This window comes from Varanus komodoensis, unplaced genomic scaffold, assembly GCF_004798865.1.
Source record: "Varanus komodoensis strain SLA01 unplaced genomic scaffold, ASM479886v1 scaffold5, whole genome shotgun sequence".
Taxonomy (NCBI): Eukaryota; Metazoa; Chordata; class Lepidosauria; order Squamata; family Varanidae; genus Varanus; species Varanus komodoensis.
Window position 1 is genome coordinate 32,870,113 of NW_025336087.1, and position 19,336 is coordinate 32,889,448.

General features: G+C 45.3%; 1 protein-coding gene across 1 annotated transcript in view; it reads left to right on the top strand.

The window, feature by feature from the left end:
• Positions 1–19,336, top strand: part of HSD17B4 (hydroxysteroid 17-beta dehydrogenase 4) — a 70,558-nt gene that overhangs the window by 42,756 nt on the left and 8,466 nt on the right. Inside the window, exons 18-22 of the mRNA XM_044446242.1 lie at positions 3,628–3,697; positions 6,433–6,539; positions 7,694–7,780; positions 9,989–10,081; positions 12,249–12,390. Of these exons, the coding sequence (XP_044302177.1) occupies positions 3,628–3,697; positions 6,433–6,539; positions 7,694–7,780; positions 9,989–10,081; positions 12,249–12,390 (499 nt within the window). The remainder of the gene's footprint in view (positions 1–3,627; positions 3,698–6,432; positions 6,540–7,693; positions 7,781–9,988; positions 10,082–12,248; positions 12,391–19,336) is intronic.

Genomic DNA, 19,336 nt, shown 5'->3' on the forward strand with positions numbered 1-19,336 from the left:
TGCAGACAAGGGCTGATAGGACTTATTTAAAACTACCCAGAAGTCTGGGAAAATGTCTTGACCATTCATCCAAAATATGTGCACAATGTAGTGCTCCAAATGTGTTTGGTTACAGTTCCATCAGACCTAGCCAGCATAGGCAATGCTGAAGGATCATGTGATCGCTTGGTCAAAACATCTGAAAAAATAACAAGTTGCCCACTCCTGACCTTAAAGTTAAATAAAAAAACAGGCAACTAAAATTCTTCAAGATGGATACTCCACATCCTTGGCAATGCTACTCGGTCCATCCTTTTCATGGCCCAGCCAATCATTCAGAAGGCAAAGGATATGGGGCAAGGTTTCAGGCACCAATTTTTAAAGGAATTATCTGGGAGAAGACCGTTTTTCAGAGTATGACTTCAAACTAGGTAGGGCTTTATAGGCAATTGCCAACAACTTAACTAGTGTCTGGAAACAAATTAGAGGTCAATGCAACTTCTGCAATACTCAAATTATATTAATAATAAACATCTTGGAGTAAGGCCAGTCTTTGCTATCCTGTAAAGTGATAGTACATTTGCTCTGTTAAGGAAAGGAGGGCAAACTTTCCTCAGGAAAATGTCACTGACAGGAAATGATGGCTCTAGCCCAGAGCTGATGTCCTGATGCAAACACACAGAGAGCTGTTATTTGTAAAAATGAAAGGAATCACCAATAGCCATAATCACTTCTATTTTAAAATCTGTGCTTTGTTACAAATGGGGTAGCTTACTTTTTCAGGAAAACTTTATTTTATGCATAGACATTCTGACTACAGGAATTTGGTGCTTGGAGAATGAATTTACTATTCATATGCAGGATAATGCCTTTGAAAATGCCTTTTAGTTTGTTAAAAGTATTGTTTTCCTCATTTAAAGAAGAATGTGTAATTGTATAGCTGATTCCATTTGTTATTTTTGCCTGTGACCTTTATTGTTGACAGCAAACAGTACTGAAAAATTGGTGCAGACAGGTTGGATATTGCCTTTCCTCTTTTGATCTGGCAGATCTTCTGAATTGTCAGGAAATAAAACTTGGCAGTTTATATTGTTAATCAGAAAACAATTCAACCATATTATAATTGACTTTGGTCTAATCTTCCTAATCAATTGACTTTTGTCATAGTGTAAAGATGGACCAGTTCTTATCTGCTGGAGAAAACACCATTATTGAAGGTTTACAGAAGTCAGAGGTTTTTGCAGCTCTGCCTTTGCAAACTCTATGCTTAGAGCACTTATTTTTAATTAACATGTAATTCAAAGAATTCACTCTTTATACAGCCTTGTTAGCAAGATGGTATTAACAGCATAAACGTTCGCTAACCAAGTAATGCCTAGTAGTAAAGCCTAGCAGAATTGGCACATGCAAATTGGCTTCTGTTTGTGAGCAGCTACAAGAGGTTGTTCATGGTCACCTGGTTTCAACTGCAAGGGGCAAAAAAGGTGGCCTGCAGCTTGCCCTCCGTATGTAGAGGTTGTTGCTAGATGTTTCTAATAGCACATGGAGATAGAAAAAGTTCCACCAAACTGCATGTCCATGCTGCATTGGTATACCCACGTGCAAGATTCGAGTTTTCTCATTCGCTTGATGTGACTGCGTAACCAAACCTGATTATGCTGTGTAATTAGTGCACATCAGCTTGTCATGTATAAGTATTTTTGAATGCGCTTTGAACCACAGATAATTGCAAGGAGAGTCTGGCCTAGCCATTCTGTTGGCACATGTTGCCAACTTGGGATGATGAAAGGATTGTGTGAAATATCCCATCACGCAAGGATTGTGTGTGAATGTAGCTGCATGCTGACACCCTTGTTGCAATGACACTTTTGAGTCTGTACAGCAGGAGTGCCACTCTTCCAGCTGTGGTCAGATCCCATCCAGACATCATATGGATTTTTGTGCATATCTGCATGGGATGCAGGTGGCACAGAGGTTTAAACTGCTGTGCTGGTTGATCGAAATGTCGCCCGTCCGAATCTGCACAGTGGGGTGAGTTCCCGTTGCTCCATCCCAGCTACTGCCAACCTTGCAGTTCGAAAGCATGCAATTGCAAGTAGATAAAAAGGTACCACTTCGGTGGGAAGGTAACAGTGTTCTGTGCACTTCGGAGTTTAGTCATGCTGGCCACATGACCACGGAGACTGTCTGCAGACAAACGCTGGCTCCCTCGGCTAGGAAACGGAGATGAGCACTGCTCCCTAGAGTCAGTCATGACTGGACTTTAATGTCAAGGGGAAACCTTTACATGGTGTGTATAGTTTAGACTCCTTGGGGCATTGTCTCCCCATCGAATCCTGGAGTCCTACTGATCATCAGATTACTTTTAAAGGGATATGAGTGGTTTTGAAATGTAGCAAATAAGATAGGATATCCTTTCTGGTCTCTTAAAAATGTTCAGACGTGGAATAACCAAAAGGGATTAGGCGATGGACAAGAATGTCTCTACATGGGCTTGAGTTTTGTTCAGGCACACATGCTGTCAGGTAACTTATGACCAAACAATATTAGTATGTGCTGCCAGAACACTGGCTGCCCAGAATGTCAGTCTAGGAAATGAAAAGCAGCTAGAACTGACATGAATGATTCTCTGGATGTAGTAGGTGCCTGTGGAAATCGTAAACTCTGAAATTCTGTGACTCCTGACTGAATATTTAATATCCTCCTTGATTTTGAAGTGCCTCTCAATATGACTTCACTACAGCTATAAAGCAATTTTAAAAATGCATTTTCCTATATACTAATATTGAATTCATTCTCCAAGTGCCAAGTTCCTGTAGCTGGAATGGTAGCATCCATATAAAAGCAAAAAGTCTCAGCAGGCTTTGGGTTTGCAGAAGTACAGAAAACCAGAAATAGGCAATTAGAATGGCAGAGAAACCCGGAACCACCCAATGAAGATGGATTATGCTCAGTAGCCATGGATTGCTAACTGACAGTCAAGGGAAAAGCAAAGTTGAGTGGGAGGGGAAGAGGCTTAGCTAGGAAAAGGATGTGGTTAAGAGGCTGGCTGGGACCCTGAAGAGGAGCATTCCATACTGCCCACAGATGCTCTTGTCAGTGACCTAACCTAGAACCAATTTCACCACAGTGAATTTTGTCACTTTATTTGCTCAATAATAATTTGGTTGTAGAGTTGTTTTAAAATAATGGTTGTGCAGAAGCCCTGTCCCCCTGCCCCTAATGCACAAACATGCATGTACATTTTGGTATGTGCAGGTGGGCATGTGTGCCGGCATTTCATCAGTCAGGTTTGGAGAATGGGCATTCAACGCACATCTCCAGTACACTTACTCAGCTTGGCCTGTCTGCCCAGGCAAGGGATTCAGCTGGAAAGAGACTTGTGCATTTTACTGGAATGTTAGTGGTGAAACTTATGACAGTGCTCACTTATCTGTGTGTTGTAATTTGCTGTGTGGGTTTTAATATATCAATTGCTTCCTTGTTTTATGTTTTAGGATGAACATTGAACATTTCTAAACAATACTGAAAGACAAGATAAAAATGTTTTTGCAAGTGCACACATTTGTAAATAATCTTGCTCTTGGTCACAAAAAGGAGGTAGCACCGTGTTTTCTTAATGATTCTTTTATTGTTTTTGCTTTATAGGCTGCTTTGTATCGGCTTAGTGGAGATTGGAACTTTTTACACATTGATCCTGGTTTTGCGGCCCTTGCGGGTAAGCATGCAGCCCCTTTCACTTCATTTCCTTAACAAGAGCAATGAATACCTTTTCTGATTCAACAGTATTTTCTGCAGTTCTGATCAAGGTTGAAAGATGGGTAAGTAAAAAATAATTAAATCACCAGAGTATTTGAGATATCATATGATTAATTTCTTTGCAAGATAATTAACCTTTCCATAATGTTGAGGGTTAAATCAACCTATTTCATTCTAGCCCTTTCCAGATACCAATATTGCATGTTGTAGCAAGTTCTGTGTATTTGTTGATCCTGACTCCCATGGGCAGAATACATAAAGCAGGACCCAAAGAGTTATTCTTTGGCATGAGACATGGCCAGTAGGATTCTTTTTTACTTTTTCCATGTAACTTCAGAACTATGTGCATTCTCAGAACGAATTTCAAAAGTGGTTTTCTGTATGGCAGCCTTCTTCAATCTGGCCCGCTCCAAGCATGTTAGATTACAGCTCACACTGGCCGTGCCAGCTGCAGACGATGAACGTTGTTGCCCAATATCTGGAAGGTGCCAGGTTAGAGAAGGCCACAATGTAGCATACCAGGGTTACTGTTCAAGAAGTTCTTTGGCACACACAGGTCTTTGGATCCCAGCTGTACACCCAGTTCAGACATGGTTGCTAAGCAAAGCCTGATTTGCCATGAAAAAATGGGTCAGAGTGTGTGCTTTTCCCTCCCCCTTGTGACTTCCAAACCCAGAAATCATGGAGGGTTTGTCCCTCAACAAAAAATGAGTTTGAATATCATAAATATTCAGTTCAGGAAAAGACTGGTTCTGGGTCCATTTCAAAGCCCATGGGTCGTTCCTCACAGCAGGCGCGTCCAACCATGTGGGAAATGGTCCCACTGTGTTTAGCAAACTCTGTGATGTTGGTGATGCATGATAATTATTTTTATTTGGTTTGGATTAAGTATTTTATTCCAGCCCTTAATTGTAAAGGCAGCAAGGCTGATATTAATAATTAAAGGCAACATATAATCCAAGCATAAAATGAAGCCAAATCCTCAAAAATACCCAAAATGGAGAAATAGTAACAGGATTTGAAAATCATCCCTAGGAAGAGCAGTCATCTGTGTGGCTGTGTGATCATTCCCATACCTGAAGTCAGAGACACTGCTCCAACCTCAAAGCTGGAAATCTGTGCTGCAGTGCCCTGACTTCAGCGATGATACCAAAAGAACTGTGCTGGTTGCCTCTCCGGCATCTGGAAATCAACCTTGGAGCTGGAGAGGTGGGGATGATGCAGTGGGTTGGGAAGGAAGGAGACTGGGGTAGCCATGGCTCCCAGCATCCTTCCTAACCCCTCTGAAGCACTCCAGCTAGACAGCCAAAAATGGTGATATAGCTAAAAGGCAGAGTGAAAGAAGCTGGGGAGGCAGAGATTGCCTCTCCAAGTTTAGGGGTTTGTGAGCATTAAGGCCACAATCAATATGTCTGTACTCCAACTCAAGCAGCTAAAACATGGGGAAATAACCTTTCTTCCTGGTAACAGAAAGACAGTAACTTGGTGCCATACAAATCCATAAACAGGGAAGTCTCATGGTATGTTCTGGTTGCCATTTACCTAATCTCCCAAAGTGGGGATGTCCAGGAAAGAACCATTGGAGCTGACATTATTATTATTATTATTATTATTATTATTATTATTATTATTATTATTATAACATTTCTTATGGAGCAGACATATACACGGGCTCACTTGGGAGACTGTTATCCTTCAGGTATTGCATGTCAAGACTTCCATAGGTCCACTTTGGATTTTATCCAAAATGGAACTGTTAGCCAGTCAAGATCTTTTATCAAAAGATATTCCGATCTGTAATTTCTAGTTAGCAACCTGATTGCCATGGTCTGATTTCTTGATGTTTTCTGTAAAGGCAGTCCTTTATATCATTCATTAAGTAACCAAATTTGAAGGTTACCAAAGCATGTGATACTTTTATCTGCCGTGCGTGTGTGCTCAGATGAGACTCCCAGGTGCGCACAAGAGATGGAGGGCTTTGGTGGGAATGGTGGCTCAGACTTGGAGGAGGGGGAGTGGATGGCTGAACTGTGGGCCTCAGAGTTCTCACTCTGATATGGGAGTTGTTGAGACTAGCAAGGCCCTGGCTGCCCAAACTCTCCTGGAGAGCCAGCCCGAGCCACCTCTGGATCAAAGCACTTCAAGGATAAGCACCGAGCCCCCTCCCACTCCTGATTGTGGGAAAGAAGCGGTGGAGAACAGGCTGGGGAGGGATTCTCGGGAGGAGAACTTGACACCCCTGGAGGCTTGGATGCAAGGGTCCCTCGACACACTCGCCGGCTGGACCATTTAGGGGCTCAATGGGAAGAGCGTCGACATGCCCGTTTGCAAAGCGCACCCTTTCCAGAGACTGGCCCTGAAGGGTTCATAAACAAAGCTTTGGGTGAATGGGGTCAGAGTGAGGGGTCAACGTTCCACCTGGAGTGTGTGTTTTGAGGCTTGTGAATACGTTGTTTCTGCATGGAATAAAGACTTAATGATTGCTGAAGTGCTTGTCTTGTTTGGGAGGGGACGCCTAGCTCACGACATTATCCAACCATAATCTCTGCTTATCCCAGTACTTTTGGTGACACAGATCGTGTGATAACTTTAAAGTATGTGTGTGTGTGTGAGAGAGAGATCCACAGATTGTATGTTTAAAAGTAAGCATGTTAAAGTGGAGCTACAACATTCATATTTGTGTTCTCATAATAGGATTTCAGAAGCCCCTATTGCATGGACTTTGTTCTTTTGGATTTGCTGCCAGGCATGTTTTGAAACAGTTTGCAAATAATGATGTGACCAAGTTCAAAGCAATTAAGGTCTGTATATTTTCATGGGGATGTTTTTTGTTTGCTGAGGTTAATCTCACTTCCTGTTGTCCAAAAGACAATTTTATGCAGAAGATTTAAGCTACAATGACATCTGGATTCAATAACTTGTGTATATGCTATAGCTTTTCATTTGCCTTGTATGTACTGTTTAAACTATTTCCAGTGCAGCTCAAATCAATTTTCCTTTTTCAGGTGCAATCACATTGAATTAATGCCCATTAGACAGAGGAATAGCAGGGCAAGGGAATGCAAGATGCTTTTTGGCCTCCTGTTTCTACTAAAAAGTTCTTAATGTGAGATGGCCTCTGAACCATCTAACTCAAGTCCTGTGCTGAAGGCAGGGAGAGGGACTCGGGGATTGGTGGGTTCACCAGCCCCATGGCTTCTCCCCTTCCATTTGCCCTCTCCCAACACATCCCTTTCCTTCCCTCTCAAGAGTGTGACACCAACCTTGGGAGTAGAAGCCACCACAGATCTTTCTACAGGAATTGTGTGGTACCAAGGGAATCAGAGCAGGGTCCTCCCCCTCCAAGACTGTGATACTGTTTATGGCCTCAGAGGAGGAAATCCCCAGTTTCCTATGGACTTTCAGACACTGTCTAGAGGCCATGGGGCTGCTTTCTTTTTTCATTTGTTTTTTTAATTAGGGTATGTATTCCTTTTCTCCATCAAATATTTCTCAAAGCAGTCCAAGGTGGCTTACTAACATGTTACAGTGAAGTAGTCTATGGTGTTACACATATTGATCTTCCACCATAGAGGAGAAGATGTGTCCTCACTCTTTGCCTAATGTCTGTGTAGGGTTTGTCTGCCTTGGCCTCTGCGGTGGGACAGAGAGCAGTTGCCCCCACCACGAGATCTAGGCACACACAGATGTCAGTATTAGCAAGTCAGGGCTGCCCCACAACTCTTCCCCCACACAGCCGGCGTGATAGAAGTCAAAAGCCTCACAGCAAGGGGTTTGTCCTCCTCCCTCAGCAACTGTTGAGACAGCAATTGAGTTATGTATTCTGAATTATGCATCTTATTCTCTTGAGAATATTACACTGTGAATGTTGGAATAATACTGATAGCACTTAGAAGTGTTTTGCTGTGTTTTAACTTAAAAGAAATGAAATCTCTCTAATCTTTCCTTGTGATAGGTTCGGTTTGCAAAACCCGTTTTCCCAGGTCAAACCTTGCAAACAGAGATGTGGAAGGAAGGAAACAGAATTCATATTCAAACCAAGGTCAGAACCTTGAAGCAAAAGCTTGGGTGGATTTGAGAGAAGGGTCTAATCCTGCCTATAATTGTGCAGGCATAGACCCCACTTATTTCAGTGAGGAATAATCCAATGTAATTGTATGCAGTGAATATGCATCTGTTGTTTGTTAACTTTGTGGAAAACACTCACACAGCTCTCATGGTCTCAAGCCAAATACACAAACTTGTTTTGCAACTTGAGACTTCTTGAAAGTACATCTTGAGAGTTCTGGTTAAGAAAAAGAATTTGTGGGGGAAAGGCAGGGTAATAGAGTGTGCATACACTTTCTTGACATAGCTTTCATGATTGGGAGTTATATCCTGACCTGAGCAAACAGGTACTCAAAGCAGTCATCTGTGTCTGAAAAATTCAATTTTAACTTGGTAGCTCCTTGCTCCATTTCCATTCCTAACACCTTCGATCTCAGTGTGGGCCATTCCATGCTCCTTCCCCCCAGTGTTTCATGAAGTGTCCTTGCTCCTAGTCCAATACCTTTTGAGTACTGTTCCCAAACCTTGTTGGTTCATACCCTAAAGCATTCTTTAGTGCACCCTTCCTCAACCTGGTGGACTATAACTCGATCATCACCGTTGGACGTGCTGACTACAGTGATGGGAGCTGTCATCCAATTCATTCTGGGCCCTGGGTTGGGTTCAGGCTGCTTCCACATCTGTCTGTAGGCTGCTCTCCAAAAATCCACAGTAGATCTGAGGTGTTGGGGATGGGAATCAGGTACCATTCTTGATACAGATTTGGAATGTTTGCAATGAAATGGTACAAAAATAATGTTCTATGGAAAGACACAAGGTGGGATAGGAAGCCGCCGCCTTTCAGGTCAGGTTGTTTCTCCTCCAGCATAAAACTGTCTACTCTGGTAAGAACAGCTCTCCCAGGTTTCGTTGGACTGGAAAAGCCAGGATTGAGTTTGAAACATTCAGCATGCAAAACCACATATTTTGTCACTGAGCCGTGGCCCCCCATTTTGTCACTGAGCCACAGTCTTCATAGTACTTGAAACTACTATTCCAGTTTTCTTGCTCCCAAGAGTTTATACTGCCTTCTTGTTAAACACAAAGGGTGGGAATCCAGAAAGAAGCAGCTTCTTCTTAATGTGCTTGTGCCTGTCTTCCCTCCCCCACTTTTTTTTTTTTAAAGGCGCACTTTTGTTGGCATCTCTTAAAATGCATGTAAATAGAGTTTTTTGATACTGCCCCTGGCTTTGAGTCCCTTGCCATCTTTCCCTCACCCTTCTTTTCTTGTTGCTCTGGAATTTCTGTTTTTCTAAAATAGCTTTCCTTCTTTCACTGAGCACTCAAAATAGACAAGCTGAAGAATGACAGTGTATCAAGAGCTTTAGAAATATTTTAAAGAAAACACATTTTAATGCAAATGGAAAAGCAACACATATGCACATGTTTAAATGGAGGCTGCTTGTGAAACACTGAGAGTCTGTCCTTGCTGTTTATTCCAACCATAGTACGCTCAGTTAAAACCTGCAGCCTTTTGTTTGATAGATTTGCAGTTAATATACAAAATGACTAGAAGTGTTCCTTTCTTTGCTGCTTTTGTGCTTTCTATCCACTGGAACATTGTCACTTCTTCCTCGTGGTCTCTTTGCATCACACAAGCATGCTCTGTACCTGTGTGGGCCTGTTGTTGGGAAGAATTTCCTAGCTGAAACTCATTCCGGTGGGAACCCTGCCTCTCCCTTTCGCTGGTGTAACTAGGAGGGGTGCCTGCCCTTTTCCCCAGTTCCTTTCTGAACACCGCTGTGGGTGCCTCCGGTCTTTCCTAGCAACTTCTTACCAACTGTATCACCTTCCTTTTTGAATTTTCTCTGATCTTCTACTGATGTATTTCTCTCTCATTCCACTTGTTTCATTTTTTCTCAATACTTTTTCAAAAACCTTGTTCATAAATATACTTTCATTAAATCATGCATGCACTTTCTTCTAAAAGAAGCAAGCACTGTTGTACTGGCTTTAAGAAAGTGTACTTCAATGATTTCTAATGGTTTGAATCCTTTTCTTCTTTTACATTTTTCTCTTGCTTGCTGACTCAAATTGAGTGACTTAAGATATGAAGAGGTTTTTCCAGTTGTTCTAAAATGCAGCTATTGTACTGGTTATACTTCTGGTGTTCATGTTGGCTAGAAACCTGCTGACAATGGGAATTTATTATCCTTTTTAAAAGGTCAAAGAGACTGGGGACATTGCAATTGCAGGAGCATATGTGGATCTGGCATCTTCCTTTGACCAGCCTTCAGCAAAGGAGCCTTCAGCTAAGGTAGGGAAGGGTGGTGGGGGGGTGTCCTTTGTATGAGCAGTTCCAGGGTTGTGTGCTGTCTGCACTAAAAACAATAACTTATAATTTTAATAAATGTTTGCACTGTGACCCAAATTCTTCCTTGCAAAAAAGCAACTTCTGTGGCCTACTTAAATCTCGTCTTTTTGCATTCCTGTGCCACTTTTGCATGAATTCTGCCTTTGCCAGGTCATCAGCAAAGGAAGAAGACTTATGCAGGCTCTTGAGGACACTCTCCTGATCACAAGATATTTTGCTGAATATCTGCTCAGGAAACCACTCCATGCAATTCAGATTTCAGTAGGCCCTGGCCCTGCAAAGTTTGTAATCCAATTTACAGGCAAAACCAGGGCTGCTTTAAATAAAAGCAGCAGTTTGTCAGAATGATGTATTCTGCACACACTAGGTTTGAACTGCATTGCATTTCCTGGATATACTAGGGCACAGTATGGATTGAATGCATGCACTCCAGCAGGTGTGGGAGGAATAGCTTGTGGCTTAACTTGTTCATTGCTTTTCACTCCACCACAGTATAATACTGGGCAGTGTCTGGTACAATCCACACACTATCCAAGACCTACTGCTACCACCAAAGGAACTTAGTGGTTCCTGGAGCGGTCAGAAGCAAGGGGACATGCTCATTTCCGGTATGGTGCTGGTCAGCATAGCTCATGCAAGGGAGTGTAACTGTCCTCTCCCATTCCTCAAATGAGTGTTTGTGCACAAGTATGTATGTATGTATGTATGTATGTATGTATGTATTTATAAAGTTGGTATGACTATTCCTGCTGGAGAAGACTGCAAGGAGATCAAACCAGTCAGTCTTAGAGGAGATCAACCCTGACTGCTCTTTAGAAGGCCAGAGACTGAAGATGAAACTCAAATACTTTGGCCACATAATGAGAAGGAAGGACTCACTGGAGAAGAGCCTAATGCTGGGAACAATTGATGGCAAAAGAAGAAGGGGGTGGCAAAGAATGAGGTGGCTAGATGGAGTCACTGAAGCAGTGTGAGCTTAGGTGGACTCTGGGGGATGGTGGAGGACAGGAAGGCCTGGAGGAATGTTGTCCATGGGGTCGTGATGAGTCGGACACAACTTCACGACTAACATAATATAACATGATTACTCCATGTTCACATGTGGAGATTTCAGAGTGGTATGTAATATAAGATAAATTAAAACTAAAAGGATATATCAGTATATTAGAAACAAATTCAGTAAGCACTGCCAGTTCAGGAAGGCTTCCTGAAAAAAATATGATTTTGGGAAGTGCCAAAAAGCCCACCCACCTTCCTCCCTTCCAAGCTTTTATATCCCACCCTTCACAGTGTCTGATGGTGGTAGCATTAGCACCCGTCTGCCCTCTAGAGGCAAAGCATCCAAAAGAAGTGTATCTGCTGCATTCTTCTGCAGGTAGACTGCAGTAGAACACAAGCCCATAGGGAACCATCACAGGCTTGCCATCTAATGGCCTAAGTGACCAGGCAGGCTGGTAAAGAAGAAGGAGCTGTCCCTGGTAATGGTGCTTCCAGGCTGTTCAGGGCTTAATAGGCAAACTCCAAAACCTTAAGCCTGGCCCTCTAGTTAATAGGCAGCCACTGCAGTTCTCTCATCAAAGCAGTCGCATTCTGAAAAGGAGAGCTCCTAGCAGTGGCTGGCTGCTGCATTTCCAAGGTTCTTTTGAGAAGCACGTGTTCCTGTTACACTCACAGCAGGTCTGCAAGCAGAACAGAACCAGCAGGAGGACAGTGGCTCTATTGGATGCTCTCTCATATTGGCACCTGTGGATGTTTGTGAAGTATTTTTTGCTAGTCTGTAAGAGGCCTGAAGTTCAGTTGCACAGATGTTTCTCATAATATCTCACGTAGAAAGCTGTCAAAAACCACCAGTCCCTTTCACTCCTGAATCAGAAAGTATAATAGCATATTGAAAGTGCAGCAGCATCCAATGAGGTTTTACAGAAATGGAATAAGAAAAAACCAAAACAAAGTGGTTTTCTTATTCCATGTTTGCACCCCAGCGAAGTACCATGAAGTTTTCTCTTAGGCAGGAGGCTAGAATTTTGTATGACTGTGTTATGCTGTTATGAATCCAGGTTATAGGTGTTGGTGTGGAATCCCTCCCAAGAGTCATTAATTTATCTGTTAGACCCCTTCAGGGTTGCAGAGTGATCTCGTGTTTGAAGAAATTGGTCGTCGCATCAGAGAAGATGGAAATCAGCTTGTGAAGAAAGTAAATGCTATATTTCAATGGGACATCATGAAAGACAAAAAGATTGCAGTGCAGTGGAGTAAGTCCCAGCTTTAATTAAGTTATGGAATGCTTTATTGCATCCTTTAATGAAGCAAGAGACATCATACTTGTGCTAAGTCCTGCAGTAACACCATCTTCACTTTTTTTTTCTTATTAGAGTGCCAATATATTTGATTATAAATTGGGACCTGGAGAATCAACACAGGAGTTTAGCATAGCCAATAATACTGTCCTCTGAGTGGTAGGAAAGTGTGGCAGCTAAAAAACGGGGTTGGAAGTCCTAATTCCAATCTCGTCAGAACACTAAGTTTTGTTAGTTGGTCATTATCTCTCAACCCTCAGTTTGCTCTGCAGTATGGGGATAATACATAATGAGTTTTTGAGAGGTTGTGTTGACATGTTTCTAAAGTGCTTTGAACACTCAAAGAATTATGTTCCTTCTCTTGTCTCTTCTTTTGAAAAAATGCATCTGTTTTACTTCACACTTGTCACTTTCAGCCACTTGCGTCATTGCCTTTTTTGCAAGTAATTTTCTGCTGTAAAATGGTTTCATGTTGCTTGTCCTATGATTAAGCAGATTGAAGTGGTTTCCTGAGGCAGCAGATGCTCAATGTGGTGGCATGGTGTTGGAAGGAAGAACTCTGTGTGCCATATACAGCAAGATCTGAGAACCTTTCTTCTCTTGGTGTTGGGAGCCAGTTAATGTTGAAGTTCTCTCCACTTGGGGAGGCTGGGGCTGATGAGGCCTCGGGGGGCCAGCAGGACCCCCAGCCTGGGATGACAGGTGGCAAGGGGGCTGCTGCAGGAGAGGCGAGGACCAGGGCATGGTCACCCACCACCACCAGGAAGACATGGCAGTGGGTGATTGTTGTTGGGGACTCCCTGCTGAGGGGCACTGAGGCGGCAGTGTGCTGCCCCAACCTGGAGACAAGGGAGGTTTGCTGCCTGCCAGGCACATGCATCTGGCATGTGAAGGACAGAGTGGAGCGTCTTGTTCACTTCGGGGGTCACCAGCCGCTCCTGGTGATCCATGTGGGCACAAACAACGTGGCCAGGGAGGGTGTGGTTGGGATCGCCAGGGACTTTGAGGCCTTGGGGAAGAAACTCAGGGAGCTAAAGGCCCAAGTGGCCTTCTTGTCAGTCTTACCGGTCTGGGGATTTGGGCCAGGAAGGGACAGGAGGGTCTCCGAGGTGAACAACGGACTTAAGGTGTGGTGCCAGAAGGAACACTTCGGGTTCCTCGACCACGGCACTGTTTCTTGCCAATGGACTTCTGGCAAGGGACAGGTTACACCTCACGAGGATGGGGAAAAGGTCCTTTGGAGATGCTCTAGCGAGCTTTGTCCAGAAGACTTTAAACTGAGCCGGGGAGGGGTCAGGCCCCCCAGTAATGTGTCTGCACTGGACAAGTGTGGGGAGAGGATCAGGGCTCTGGGGGCAGGGTTTTAGAGGTACTGCAGGGACTGACAGGACTCCTACAGAGAGGGGCCAGGTATCAGGGAGGATGGGAGGAAGGAGGAGACTGAGAACTCCAAGGAAAGGAAGCGGTGGGAAGGAGTTGAGGTGCATGTACACCAATGCTAGGAGCATGGGTAATAAGCAGGAAGAGCTTGAAGCTCTCCTGGGAATAGGAGGGTATGACCTGGTGGGAATCACAGAAACTTGGTGGGATGAAAGGCAAGTCTGGAATGTGAACATAGAAGGGTATCACCTTCTTAGAAAGGACAGGAAGGGAAAGAGAGGTGGGGGCGTGGCTTTATATGTCAGGGAAGGGATAGGATGCAGTGAGATAGAATGCAGCACAGATGGGGATTCGGTAGAGGCAGTCTGGGTGAAACTTAGGGGTTTTGACAGGGAAAGAGACCTGACAGTGGGGGTAAGTTATCACCCTCCAGGTCAACTTGAGACCCTGGATGATGTCCTGACAGGCCAGATTCTAAGAATATCTCGGGGGAGAGACACAGTAATTATGGGAGATTTCAGTCTCCCGGATATTAGTTGGGAGACTCGCTCGGCGGTGACAGCCAGGTCACGTCGCTTCCTAGAAGCTGTAGAGGGAGGGTTTTTCACACAGAGGGTCTGAGAGGCGACGAGGGAGGGAAACATCCTTGACTTGGTCTTGACCAATAGAGAGGAGCTGATAGATGAAGTACAGATTAGGGGAGCTCTGGATGCGAGTGATCACTCCATCCTTTGCTTTGAGATCAGGGGACTGGGGACATGTAGCAGGTCAAGCACTAGAAGCTGGGACTTCTAGAGGGCCAACTTTGGCCAACTGAAGGCCAGACTGGGGAAAGTCTCCTGGGACAGGTTACTGGAAGGTAAGCGAGTTGAGGAGGGGTGGATGGCACTCAAAAGGGAGGTTTTGGAGGCGCAATCCTTGACAATACCTCTAGTCAGTAAGGTGGGGAGGCGGAGGAGAGTGCCGCCATGGATGCGAAAGGAGGGATTAGACGAAAGAGGAACATCCGTAGGAAATGGGAACTGGGGGAAATAGACAAAAGGGTATACCGGGAGGAGGAAGCCCATTGCAGAAGGATTCTTCGCAAGGCTAAGGCCGATTACGAGCTGAGACTTGCCAAGAATATCAAGAGCAACAAAAAGGGCTTCTTTCAGCATGTAAATAGGAAGAGGAAGGGGAGACAAGTGGTGGGACCACTAAATAAGGAGGAAGGAGATCCAGTGACTGATATGAGGGAACAGGCACAGATGCTAAATGACTATTTTGCCTCTGTGTTCTCCCCAAAGCAGGACGGGGGATATCCGCATAGGAGATTAGATGAGGCTGGGGACTTAGGGGCACAGATTAGAGTCACCCCCCCCCTTGAAGTCGAGGGGCTCCTCAGTGCATTGGACATTACAAAGGTGCCAGACCCTGACAGGTTACACCCGAGAGTACTTAGAGAGTTGGCAGGGGTTCTCTCACCCCCGCTGGCCTCCATTTTTGAGGCCTCGTGGAGAACGGGTGAAGTTCCAGAGGACTGGAGGGTGGCATCAGTGGTCCCAATTTTCAAAAAGGGTAGTAGAGGGGACATGGGGAATTATAGACCTGTTAGCCTTATGTCCATTGTAGGAAAAACAATGGAAAGGCTCATAATAGAGAGAGATCTAGTGATGCTAGATAGGGAAGGGAGGCTGACAGCCACCCAACACGGCTTCCGCAAAAACAGGTCCTGCCAGACAAACCTTGTGGAATTCTATGACAAGGTTTCGAGATGGCTAGATGGAGGGGATGCAGTGGATGTGGTATACCTGGATTTCAGCAAGGCCTTTGACAAAGTGCCCCATGATGTCCTGGTGGAGAAACAGGAGTTTTGGGATACACCAAAGCACTGTCTGGTGGATTAGGGCATGGTTGACTGACCGAAAGCAGAAGGTAACCATTAGCGGGGAATCATCGGGATGGCGGCCGGTGACAAGCGGGGTCCCCAGGGCTCTGTCCTGGGGCCGATCCTCTTTAATCTTTTCATTAACGACATGGAAGAAGGAGTGAACAGTCTGCTGATCAGATTCGCAGATGACACTAAAACTAGAGCAGTGGCCACAACTGAGGAGCAGGTACTCCAGATCCAAAAGGATCTGGACAGACTATGGAAGTGGGCAGGAGACAACAGGAAGGCGTTCAATGTGGATAAGTGCAAGGTCTTGCACTTGGGGCATAGGAATAGGTGTCATAAGTACAGGTTAGGGGACAAGTGGCTGGAGAGCAGCACTTGTGAAAGGGACCTCGGGGTACTGGTTGACTGCAGGCTAAACATGAGTCAGCAGTGTGTTGCAGTGGTCAAGAGGGCGAACGCCACCCTTGGTTGCATAGCCAGAAGTGTGGCTTCTAGATCAAGAGAGGTATTACTACCACTCTACACGACTCTGGTGCGCCCGCAACTGGAGTATTGTGTTCAGTTTTGGGCCCCTCATTACAGAAAGGATATAGCCAGGTTGGAGTCAGTGCAGCATAGGGCCACAAGGTTGGTGGCCGGTTTGCAGGGGATGCCGTATGAGGAGAGACTGAAGGAACTGGGTCTCTTCAGCCTGGAGGAGAGGAGACTCAGAGGGGATCTGTTGGCGACATACAGGTATGTGAGGGGATGTCACATGGAGATGGGTAGAGACCTGTTCTCCCCTGCAGAGGAAGGCAGGACGCGCTCCAACGGAGCAAAGCTCAGGGAGCCAAGGTTCCATTTGGATGCCAGGAAGCATTTCCTGACAGTTAGGGCCCCGAGGGTGTGGAATGGGCTTCCACGAGTGGTCATTGAGGCCCCATCGGTGTGGGTGTTCAAGGATAGGCTGGACATCCACGTGGTGGGCATGTCATGAGTGGAGCCGGCTGGTGCCAGAGGTCAGACTAGATGGCCCGGGAGGCCCCTTCTGACTCACTCTGTTTCTAAGTCCTTGCCTCTGGGGCCAGGAAGTCTTCTTTGGAGCTTCTTGGAGAAGGCATGGCATCCCTCAGGAAACATCAGTTTGGTTTTCTTCCTCATGCTGCAAGTGAGGTCTTTCATACACTTTCTGAGACCACCAAAATATGTAAGAGAAAGAGAGAGAAGCTTTAAAAAGTGAAGAAAAAAGGAGGGAGGAGGCAGCTGACTCCCTCTGGCATACAAGGGTCGTGCACTTCAGGATTGTAGGGCCAGAGAAGGCACCTGCAGGTTTCCCTTCCACCACTGTACAGGTTCTAAGGGAGACACCTGGACTTTGGGCCTTTTGCCACCACCATGGCAGGAAATGTTGGGAGAAAGCTGGGCCACACCTGCCCAACTTGCACCACAGATGCTTATCAGGGAAGGGCTATTCTGTAGGCCTCCAAGCATGTGTCAGGAGCAGGTCTCTCCCCTCATCTAGATGAGCCCTTAGAAGCACAGTCTTTTTATTGGAACTTAGCAGGTTACAAAACATCATAAATCAAAGTAATGTTCTCTTTGAGATGTGGGAGAAACATCTGCCCATGCCAAGGGTTAAGCCCAATACTTACTCCTGCTGGGCATGCAAAAGAAGCCATAGAAGCCCATAGATGCTGCTGGACAAGGAGCTGCATCACAGACAGGCAGCATCCTCATCCTATACAGCCACTGCTGCCCAACAATGATCCTGGAAGGACAACATTGATGACAGCATTTTCAGGGTACTGGGTAAGAACCTGTGCTCCCTGCCCTTCCAGCAAATAGGTACAGGAAGGCTAGATTGGAGGTGGGGACTCATTTCCAGCATTATCTTGGATTCCAGAGGATGTTCCATGTTGCATCCCAATCCAGGGAATCAGCACACAATGTGCCTAGGTTCTGGCAGGCACAGCCCCAAAGCACCCTCCCCTTACTTCTCCTTTTCTCCTCCAAGCTAACTGAGCATCAGGGCAAGTGTGTGCTTTAGGGAAGAGGGAATGCATCTGCAAGGAAGGAGGGGATGCAGTGGCTTGCAGGCCTGAGGCAGAAGATGGGGGCTAGGAGCACTGGTGGCCTTCCCAGCCCTTGACAGTGCCTTTTCTGTGGAATCTGAAGGTGATTCTGTACAAGGAACAGGCAAGACGTGACTGTCCTGCTCTTGCTGTGGAAGAGGGGCTGTTGGCCTTTCTTGGATGTTTGGAGGCAGCTACTCTCTGATCACTGGATCCTGGAGGGCTACAACCTGGAATCCAGCAAGGGATCCTTTTAAGGTACATCTGGGAATTCAGAAAGTATCTGAAGCAGCTATGTAGCATCTACTTTAGATGGAAGCCAAAGGGTGTCCTTTTTATGTGCTTTACAATCCCAAAGAGAACTCCAGCCATTCTGAACCTCAGGAGGGATGGTTCTGCCTGGAAAAGGAGGAAGGTCAGGAAGCAGACACAGTGAGAGCCTCAGGAAAGCAGATTTCCTAGCCTTGTTAGGACTGATGGAAGCTTACCTTCGCACCCCCATTTACCTTCCCATTGCAAATGAGTTTGCTTCAGCTATAGGGCAAAACAGTTTCACTTTGGGGTCCTTCCCTTTGGAATGAATATAACCCTCTAGCCTTAACAAAGACCCTATTAGTCCCAGTGATGCACCTGCAGTTGAGAAGAATCCAGATCTACTGCTATTGAGACGGCATTCTGATTGGCTTCCCCTCATGGGGTGGAACATTGATGAAACCCTTGCAATCTTGTACTCCCTGCTGCTCCTGAACGACAAGAGGAAGCATGCCCCCTCACCATCCCAGTCACTTATTTGGGAATAACCCTGGACACTCACAGGAGCATAATCGCCCTGTTGCCTGACACAGAAGCCTGGTTGAGTCACCTGGTAATGTACATCTGATCCCGGAAGAATATGATCTTCCAGGATCTAGTGAACCTGATGGTCATGGTGGTCTCCTGCCAGTACACCATACATTGGGCAAGGTTCCAATCAGGAGTACTGTAAACTTAATTTCTGGCTTGTCAAGTTGAGAGATCAAGCAGTTCAGCCTAGTTGGGAGCCTCCAGTGAGTATCATTCCCTCCTTCACCTGTTGGGTTCACCTTGCCTACCCTATAGGAAGCATCGCCTTCCAGACATCAACATGCAGCATGCATTACCCTGACCACAGAGGCCTGCCTAACTCGTTGGGGAGCAGTCTGGCAGGTCCAGTGCACACAGGGCTGCTGGTCCAAAGTGGAGTCTCGGTTCAGCATCGGTCTTTAGCAACTGGCAGCCATCCAACTAGTCCTGTTCTGTTTCACAGGAAGCCACCTATGCCAATCCCTTCTTCTGCCTCACAGTTGCCATCATCCTACTGTTCTGATGGTTCTGTAGTGCTACAATGTGTGATATGTTTATTCTTGATGGCAACTGTTATTATCTATGACTCTTGCACCTTATTATATCATTATGTATTATGTTCGACTCACTGTTATAAGTACTGTGATCAAAAAGTCAAGTATATGAAATGTGCACATTGAAAATCGCGTCACTCCCTCATCGTAATGTAGAGCAAGCTTGGAATAGGCAGAATCAATAGGCCTGCCTAGGTGGTAGAAAATTTTCTTGTATG